Source organism: Mytilus edulis, chromosome 10, assembly GCF_963676685.1.
Source record: "Mytilus edulis chromosome 10, xbMytEdul2.2, whole genome shotgun sequence".
NCBI classification, from domain to species: domain Eukaryota; kingdom Metazoa; phylum Mollusca; class Bivalvia; order Mytilida; family Mytilidae; genus Mytilus; species Mytilus edulis.
Genome location: NC_092353.1, coordinates 30304522 through 30315192, shown reverse-complemented (window position 1 = coordinate 30315192; position 10671 = coordinate 30304522). Strand labels below are relative to the sequence as shown.

At 33.4% G+C, this 10671-nt stretch overlaps 1 protein-coding gene across 1 annotated transcript; it reads right to left on the bottom strand.

The window, feature by feature from the left end:
• Positions 1–7061: 7061 nt before the first annotated feature.
• On the bottom strand, positions 7062–8953 carry LOC139490866 (uncharacterized). The gene is made up of 2 exons (XM_071277946.1): positions 8486–8953; positions 7062–7958 (listed from the first exon to the last, which is right to left on the bottom strand). The coding sequence occupies exons 1-2, from the start codon at positions 8735–8737 to the stop codon at positions 7314–7316; spliced, it is 897 nt and encodes a 298-aa protein (XP_071134047.1). The 5' UTR covers positions 8738–8953; the 3' UTR covers positions 7062–7313.
• Positions 8954–10671: the final 1718 nt, after the last annotated feature.

Here is a 10671-nt window from a genome sequence, read left to right as displayed (position 1 = left end):
AGACATAAGTTTCTCATCTAGTGTCACGTGATTACTTACGAAAGGAACTATATTGTCATTACCATCGCAATATTCAAATGTAAGCAAAATACAGGAAACAGCGAAAAAAATAATTGACAACAGTTACATGTATTTAGGTATTTTATCATGGAAAAATGGAAATTTTATTACTTATTGGTTAATTGGTTTCCTTTCACTTGAAATGACAAACCATGGATAGTGACTAACACATGACAAAGGACCAATGGATAAACAAATGAACCTTTAGTCTCAGATGCATGTTTTTTTCATTTGTTGTTATTGGATTTGAACTAGCTGCCAGTAATTGCGAGTAATCTCAGATCTATACTTCGTGTCTTTTTGTTGTTGGGATGTACAAGTACCCGTCCACGTCCATTCTATGTTTTGTTATATGCATTTCTATTTATATCCATCTGATGCATGAGTTAAGCCTTTTTAACTGATTTTTATAGTTTGTTCTAATGTTGTTCTGTTACACCACTGTCCAGGGTTAGGGGAGGTTGGAATCCCGATAACAGGTTTAACCCCGCAATGTTTTGTATGCATGTGCCTGTCCCAATTCAGAAGCCTGTAGTTCAGTGGTTGTTGTTGTTGCCGTGTTACATATTTGTTTTTCGTTAAAAAAAGAAAATTAATTATGCAGTTGGTTTTCTTGTTTTTAATAAAGGCAACAGTAGTATACCGCTGTTCAAAACTCATAAATCCATGGACAAAAAACAAAATCGGGATAACAAACTAAAACCGAGGGAAACGCATTAAATATAAGAGGAGAACAACGACATAACACTAAAATGTAACTCATATAGACAAAATCCCACGAGAATAACAAATATAACATATATATATAACATCAAAACCAAATACATGAATTTGGGATAGACAAGTACCGTGACACGTCTTATCGCAATGTGAATTTACACTCAAAAATAAGAGAAAACAAACGACACAACGTTATAATGTAATACACACAGAAACGAACTATAATATAACAATGACCATATTCCTGACTTGGTACAGGGCATTTTTAAAGGAAAAAATGGTGGGTTGAACCTGGTTTTGTGGCATGCCAAACCTCGCACTTTTATCGCCATGTGAAATATAACATCAAAATGACAACACAGGACTACAATATAAATAAATTGGAGAACACAATTGACAAAGAATCACACGAACAACAGCCAACAAAAGGCAACAAGTTCAAAATTTTAATACGCCAGAAGTGTATTTTGTCACACAAGACCTATGTGTGACGCACAGATACAAAAGTTTGAAAGCCGAAACGAGTACAAAGTTGAACAGCATCGAGGACCAAAAGATCAAAAAGGTTGTGCCAAAAACGGCAAGGGTTTTCTGTTAAGTTACCAGAAAATCCCTATAATGTTGTTGTTATTTGATTTAAAACTTTTTTTACATTTCGGGCCTTTAAAGCTGACTGTGCGGTGTGAACTTTGCTCATTTTTGAAGGTCGTAATGTGATTTCTGTGTCATTTGATCTCTTGTGGAGAGTTGTCTCATTGGCAATCATACCACATCTTCTTTTTTTATACTTTTTACTTCGTGATAAATAATCATATAAACGCAATGGGTAGAAATAGAACATGCTCCCTTATGGAGCTACATATATGATTAATGCATAGAAATTTATGAAAGTCCTACGCCTATCTTTGCTTTTTTGGTGGGCCACCCCTTTTTTAAGATCCTGCATCCTCATCTGTTATTATATGAATAGATTATTGTCTTTAAAATTGTATTTGCTTAATATCTGATAAAGTTGATGAGAAAGGATGTCTTTGCCGAGTTCCAATCCATATGTTATATGATTTTACTAAATGATAAGTGTTTAAAATGTGTTTTATGTTTTCGTGTTTGATGTTGTTATTAAACATTTGAACCACAATGATGGCGTCATAATATGTCACAGATGCCATTTTATTCAAAAGTAAAGAAGACAACATTTTGTTCGAACTCCTATATGTGAATGTTGTTGTTAGCGAACTTGTCAATTTTGACATATTAACTGGATAATAAATTGTTTATTATCGTTGTATTATGTTATTTATGTGTAAAAAGGAGGAACTTTGGTGAAGTGATTAACACGGATCGTACCTTGTTGATATCAAGAAACCGTATGTTTACGTATACTTAAAATAATACAATATAAAGTCCGTATGTTACCTGGATAATTCTCATTTGGTGGATTTCAATATGGGACAAAACGGTTCCGCATTTGTAAAACCCTCATGATTTCTCATTCAGGTGAATTTAAAAATGGGACAAAACGGTTCTACATTTGTTAAAAAATTAAATCAAACCAACACATTTTGCTGACTTTTTCACGGTTTGTCCGTTCGTTTAAAGAGGGAATACATGAAATGGGATTATGTTTTCATGATAAACTGGCAGACAACTTTTAATTTCAGGAGAAGTTGTTATAACTCATCGTGAAGCTTTCTTACTGAAAATTATTAACTGAAGATTCAAGAAAAAAATCACAACAAGATCAAGACGTCTCCTAGCATTGACTTAGCAGTAATATTAGTGTTTAACCGATAACTGCTACAAATGTCCTTACTAGTTATCAATTAACAACATAACTGCTACAAATGTCCTTACTAGTTATCAATTAACAACAGCAATCTACAAATGTCCTTACTAGTTATCAATTAACAACAGCAATCTTCAAATGTCCTTACTAGTTACCAATTAACAACCGCAATCTATAAATGTCCTCACTAGTTATCAATTAACAACAGCAATCTACAAATGTCCTTACTAGTTATCAATTAACAACAGCAATCTTCAAATGTCGCTTTATCGGTACTAACATAGATTTTGTGTTGAAAAGTTTAAAACATATCTAAATATATTATGTTGTTACATGTGTCGGTTATGCGAACTCGAGATATTACATCCTATCGATACAATTTATTTATATTTTGGCATTGCACAAGGTCATGCGTATATTGTATTTGCACTAAAACTGTTGGATGTTAACTGATTCATGTATTAGTTGTTTCATTTACAGTGACTACTCTTATTTTGGTGTTTGTGCCTCGTACCGATCTTTTAAGTTACGCCAATTGCACCTGATATTTTCAGTATGTGCTTATGCTATCATGTCAAACCACCATCCCAGGTTATTGAGAGGACGGAGCACTCACAAACATATTTAATTTAGCCATATTCTTAATGTGCATTTTTTGTGCCTGTCCCAAATAAGAAGCCTATATAGTAAATTGAGTGTCGTTGGTTCATTTCTGTTATAATTGATTGTAGTAAACTATTTTGTTATTTATTATGAAGTTTGTTTTCTGGTTTGAATTGTTTCACATTTTCACATCTAGGCAATTTATTGCCGACTATACGGTAGGTGTTTTTTCATTGTTGAAAGCCACACAGTGGCCTATAATAATTCGTTATCAATTCATTTTAACTCTCGTGGATAGTTGCCTCATTGTCAACCATACCTCACCTCCTATTTTTTATTAGTCATATTTTGCAACATGACTAAAAACAAACAAAGTGTAGAATTGAGCTATTACAGTATATTTCCTTCAACACTTCCTCAGTCAAAGACCAAACAGAAAACAAACTACACAAACAAACAAACAAACGGACGCACGAACAAGAGAAAAAACAAAAAAGAAGAGGAAAATCAGCAAAAAATATTTATAACAAAGTCTTTTTTTTTCCGTGAAAAAAAGTCCTTTTTGTTTTTTATGTTAGTAGAGCTTGCAACATGTTTGCCAAACTTTGTCCCATCAATAACTGTTAAAACAAGGAAGTACTCTATTGACAGCCATTATTGACCACATGGGCATATGGTATAGACACTTGTTCATACTATTGTCGACCTCTTTATGTTTTTTTAGTCTCTGTGTCGATGTATAATTGGCGTATGTATACAAACAACTCCCTTTGTTCTTATACATGAGTTAGACAAAAAATTGTGGTGTAATGAAGGTTTTTATTTCCATTTAGCTGCTTGTTGTACTAGTTAAACAAGGTATTATAGAAAAATTGATGTGTTGCAGGGGATCACGGATGAGTGGGAAATATATCCAAACTATATATTGTTTAAGGGTAGGGTGAAGGTTGGCGCCTAATAAAACGTGTAAACCCGTTTGCATTTGTTTGGACCTGTCCTTAGTCAGAACCGGATGTTCAGGGGTTGTCGTTTGTTGATGTGGTCCATTAGTGTTTCTCGTTTTATATAGATAAAACCGTTTGTTTTTCCTGTTTGAAGGTTTCACACTAGTAATTGTTGGGCCCTTTATAGCTTGCTGTTCGGTGTGATCTAGGCTTGTGTTGAAGACAGAATTTTGACATATAATGGTTTACTTTTACAAATTGTGACTTGGATGGAGAGTTGTCTCATTGGCACTTATATAAACATATTCGTATATCTATTTAATTTATGTATGTAAGATAAGGAGAGAGTAGATCAACAACAATATCTTTGTCTGAAGTCTGAGGAAAGATTTTTAGAGGTGGATACTGCTGTAAATTCTTAATTCTTTTGTGTCGATTTAAATAAAAGAACATGGAATAGATTTTAAAAAGAAATAAAATCCACTTAAGATGACATTGCAGTCGGTCTGCCCATTTCCGATTTTTTATATGATTAGATAAAATATATTAATTCTCTAGTTTAAGATTGATGACTTTTACACATCCCTGTTTTGTCTTTTTTGTGGTAAAGACCTCTTTTCTAACAATAACATGAGTGACATGCGTGTTGTTAATTATACAAAATGAAAGAAATATAATTAAAGAAACTCGTGACATAATTTATTTGGTCAATCTAGTTCTTTTGAACTGATTTGTAATCGTCATTTTGCGACATATTTTATATATTAAACCATTCCGAGTAAAATTAGTCCGTTTGTAAATCATTTTGTTCGTTTTTCTAATTATGTACGCAAAACATTACGACGACATAATGTAATTGTGAAATTATCTTTTATATAAAAGAGTTAATGTTATTTTCACAATTCTACTATATATCCTTGTCCGTTTTGTGTGAATTGTTTCTTTTACGATAAAACCCTCCCCTTGAAACAATAATAACACAAACACAAGAGACAACTTTAACCAAATAGGGGGGGGGGGGGGGGGGGGGGGGGGGGTATATACGCACTGCATTTTTCTTAACAAACATCTTAAGTTGAGAAAATTGCAACCAGCAGGAGTCTTTTCATTTTCAGAATATTCCATCACTTTCAAATTAATGGAAAATGATTGATAGGTAGATTTTCTGCTTGCTTAAGTCCAGTGACAAACATGTGATGAATATTAAAGATGAGAACACATCAACAATAACTTAAAAACGGTTGTCCTAGACAGTGGGTCGACTTGACCTGATTAAAGGCAGTAGCTTGGAGAAAGCAAATTGAAATTGAGGACATGTCGATATGAATAGTTTGTAAAACAGTTCAGTGCCATTGTTATACAACCTCCCCCAACTTTTACGCATCCATCAAAGAGTTTATGCAAGATTCTAAGGAGGCGCAGGGAATTTGGCAATATCCCAACTGTTGGTGTCGGATCAAACTTTCTGATTTTGACCTATGCATTCCTTACAACAAACCAAACGGACGTTCATTTCAAGCATGGGTTTAACTGCCAATGCAAACGGGAGAGAAAATATGTCCAGATGACCACATGTATATACCTCAGCCAAACATTGCGGTTCAAATAAAATGATACAGTGTGTTTTTAACAAAGTAATATACAGTTACATTATTATGTAAACAATGTCAGAAAATAAAAAAGTTGCATGTACACACAAAGTAATTTATATTATATAACCAATGGCGTCACGTTTCGCCATTAAAGTTAAAAGTTGATGCACGTGTTTTGATTTACGGTCAACCAGAGAGTTCAGATCAAATATTTAGGGCCGAAAGCTATATTTTGGACTATATTTCACTTTAACGGGTCTGGGTAAAAAGTTTTAACTTTTCCTGAGGAAGTTGCAACCCCCAATTTTTGTACATTTACCTTTTTTCAGTTGAATACTTTGCCATGGAAAGTTATAGTAAATTGGTAAGATTTTCTGTGTTAATAAGTACAATGTAAGTTAATGCAACATTTAATTTCAGCATACAGTATGTACTCAGTGAGCTATGGCTTTAACTAAGCCGACTAGGTACTTATTATGATAAACTGCATTGGTATAGACTCAACTTTAAATGATGGAGCCTTTCCAACGATTTTTTCATTGCATGGTCTGCGAGTTATTAAAAACTTTTTTACGGTGAATCTGGTCTGCTTCTTGTATAATATATGTGTTAGTATTCTTAATTCGTTTGACATGATAAATGATTTGTTTAAAAAAGAAAGAATTATTTAAAATATTCAATAAACGTCTAATAATTGAAAGGCTGCATTTTGAATATGTTAAAAAAATGCCTAAAGGCATACTATATAAAAGATATGTATATGTGAATATTTAAGTACAAGTTTAACAGTTAAAAGTGATTATTTAGTTGTTCTGATTCTATATAATGTATAACTCTTGCGGATGATTATTACGTATTATAAGTTATTACTTGTATTCGTATGCAGTGACAGTTTTGAAGTGATCAATTGAAGAAATTTAATCTTATAATTGCAAATCGCTTGAAGGAATACAAGCGGTATATTCTGTACTTATTAACCAACAATGGAAGTAAAAAAAAGTTATAAAATGACTAAATATTAATATTAAATCTCATTAACACATGACAGAGGCAAAATCCCTTTGATCTTACTGTGGTATAATCTGGATAATGCACGGGTCAGGTGTGCATTAACTACTTCAGTTATTGCACAGGTCACGTCCTTGACAGATGATTATTGTACAGTACTTAACGTTTATTGATTCCATTGCTACTACAGATATTTGTTTTTCTCTTTTTTGTAAGAAATATCAAGTGGATACATGTATCTATACTCGGACATAACAATAAGTCACTTGATAAAACATCAGAATAGAAAACATACAAAACAAATGTAGTAGCATTACAATCAACAAAATACAAATCTAAATAAGATAAAGAACACAGTTTGATTTAATACTAAAATTATTTTTCCATCAATAAAAAAAAATTGTCATTAAAAAAAATGAAAATAAATTATCATCGACATCTTCCTCATTGTAGTCTTGTTATGTAAGTTATCAGTGTCACAACCTGACACAGTGAAAAATACCCGCTTTTCATACATTTCTATGTACGGCTTAAAAACAACGTAAATTAACAATTCAGTGTTAAACATTGAGAAAAAAATCTGTGAGGTTCACATCTTCGTTACAAAATTGAACACGCAGTTTTGAAAAGAGCTGTTGCTTGGCAGTCCTCGATATTTTCCTTCTGGTTTTGAAACATTAAATGCATTTTCTGTATTTTCAATATCAACTTGTTCAGGAAAAAACTTTCGGATGAATGATTACCAAACACAGACTTGTCCCACAAAATTTCTTCCTGTTCAACTGAAATTGGATCTGCTTGTTTAACATTTATACCATACCCATCTGCTGTTAATTTTTTCATCTGTGCGTCAAGTATTTGTCTAAACCTCAGAAATCTGTCATCAGACTCGTTCAAAAAGTTAAGATTAGAAACACCTTGTGACCGCATTCCTCTTAGAAGTCCAGTTACAAGAAGATAAAGTGTTTTCGCTGGATATTTCTCTCCATTCTTTTTTCGAACTTCTACTACAAATTTTCCTAAAATGCTGTTAATATCTTGAACAGACAAATCCTTCAGGTTTGGTATAATTAAACCACTACCAATTTTAGAATTCTTCCAGTCTTCATAGACATTAACTGCCCATTTTGTGGTTTTCTTTGTGTTTTTGTTCTCAGCATCTTCAATAAGTGTATCAATTTCATTGTCTGTCATTTCTGCAAACCTTGGTTTGACTCCTTGTTCCTGATCTTTAGGTTTTTCATCCTAAAATGAGATAATATCACATAATTTAACACATCGCAGAGGCAAAATCCGGCAGTGGCAAATATTTCATGAATGTTCCGGATGAGAACAATTAAACAGTAAAACTAGTCGGAAGTTTCCGCAAATGATTTTACAAGGGTCTAAGTAGCGGATCCAGAACTTTTTATTAAAGGGGGAGGGCTGACTGACCTAAAAGGAGGGGGCGCGCGTCATGTTTCAGTGATTCCCTATATAATTAACCATTTTTTTCCACAAAAGAGGGACCCGGGACTCCATCCCTTGGATCTGTCTATAGGTCCACACCTCAAATCATGAAATAATGGGAACTTTTTATTAAAGGGGGAGGGCTGACTGACCTAAAAGGAGGGGGCGTGCGTCATGTTTCAGTGATTCCCTATATAATTAACCATTTTTTTCCACAAACGAGGGACCCGGGACTCCATCCCTTGGATCCGTCTATGGGTCCACACCTCAAATCATGCAATAATGGCTCTGCGCGTGGCAGATAATTCTAAAAAAAGACGTACCTTGACATTTTGGATCTTTCCGTTTTCCGAAGGAACTTGCAACCATAAATCTAAGTCTAGTCCTAGGTCAAATGAAACAGCTGAGGTGTTGATTAAATCTCCAGATGCATTCTCATCCAACACATTACTAGGAAACTCTCCAAAAAAGTCCTCTATATTTACATTTCTCAGTTCCATTTCATCCTCCAATGTTTCTAATACTTGTGATAAGATCATATCATCCTCCGATAATTCATGATGAAATCCATCCATTGCAACGTCTTGTTGGGCGGATGTGATTTATGCGGGAAAATGGTTGACGTCGTTGACGTCATGTGTTAAAACAGTTATTGGCCAATCAAATCGGTATATGTTTTAATTTGCACAGCACGAGATGACCCAATAACCCGAACTCCTTCGTCGTTCGGGTTAAACAGGGTCACTCGAGCTGTGCAAATTAAATCCCATATACCGACTTGCTTGGTCAATAACTATAACTAAATCAATTTTAATAGAGCAAATATTATAGTAAAATATTGTAAAAAAGGAGCAATCCTCTTAATTGACACCAATGAATTGTCTGTAGAAAATTACATAAGATACACAATCTGAAAAAAATACATATCCTACGTTTCCAAACTTCATAAAGAGGAGAATATTCACAGAATTTATTTTCACCATATTGAATACCATGAAACACACATGTAAGATCGTGTAACACGTGAATAACCATAACAGCGTGCAGGTGTTAAAGAAAAGGGGAGAGAACTACGATCATAGGGGTGATAACTAGTTATAAGTATGTGAAGCAGAGAGCACCACGATCAAAAGAAAAGCACAAACCTATATATACTATCAGTATTAATTAATGAAAAAAAGCGAGCAGGAATGTTATTTTGCACTCGATAATTATAGCCGCGTAATTATACGTTCTGTTAGTCAAAAGCGCATAGAAATTTCTGCGGCAATATAAAACCGGTATGACCTCACGAAGATTTAAAAAGAATGTTTTTTTTTGTTTTGGCGTTATCTCATTTAAAAATGTGAAGTTCAGAGAAAATCTGAATGACATTGATGGAATTGGAAAATTTGAGTCTAAAACGGGAAACTCGTACCTCCTTGGACATACCTCAAATATCACTAGCTAAGATTTTTCACGGAATCTTTCAAAAATTTAATATCTGGATGATAAGTTCTATTCAGATAAAAACTAATTGTTGTTTTTTTAATAATTCTTCTAGTTAATCATTTATTTCATTGTTTTTGTACATCAAATCAAACCGTTAGTTTATTTGTTCGAATTATTTTATATTTTTCATTTCGAGGCCTTTTGTACTATGTAGCTGACCATACAGTCGGTTTTGCTTGATGTAAATTGTTGCGGCCGTACCTTTAACTTTTATTTAATTCGGTCTCTGGTTGCTAAATGATTAAAGTTTTTCGATTCATTTTGCATTAACTACAAGGTCTTGTGGTATAAATTGCCTCAGAATTCTAAAATCTTGATGTAATTAGTTATCAAAGGTATCAGGCTTATAATTTAGTACGCCAGACGCGCGTTTCGTCTACATAAGACTCGCCAGTGACGCTCATAAGTAGAGTAAGTAGTAAGTAAAATCATTTATAGTCGGGCATGATATGTACAATTCAACAAGGTAAACATGAGCTCTGTAGAGCTCTTAACCGAATTGATATTTAAAACAAATAACAAATTACAAATTATCAGCACATTTGATAGACTACACATACAAATAAAACACATGCATAATATAATAGCAAAGCAAACATGCATAAATCAAAGCAAGCAAGCTAAAAGAAAGGAAAGGCAAATTTTACTTTAACTGGCACAATGACATATAAGCTAAGCAAATAAATAAAAATAAAAGCAAACAATAAACAGAACACAGGGCAAGAAGATTCCAGCTCCGAGAACAGCAAAGTTAATGTCTACATGAGCTACAGAAGAAGTTTTTTGAAGAACACCATGAAAAAAGAAAATGTTTGAACTGTTCCAAATTTGAGAGGCTCCGTGCATGGTTAGGCAGGGAGTTCCACAACTTTGCTGCCTCAAAGCTAAAACTCCTTTTGCCATACCTTGTAGTTCTTGGTTGTGGTAAATCAACTGTGATTTTATATCTAAAATTGTATGAGTTATCTTTAAAATTTAATATATTGTGTAAAAACTCAGGACTAGATTTTGTCAAAAT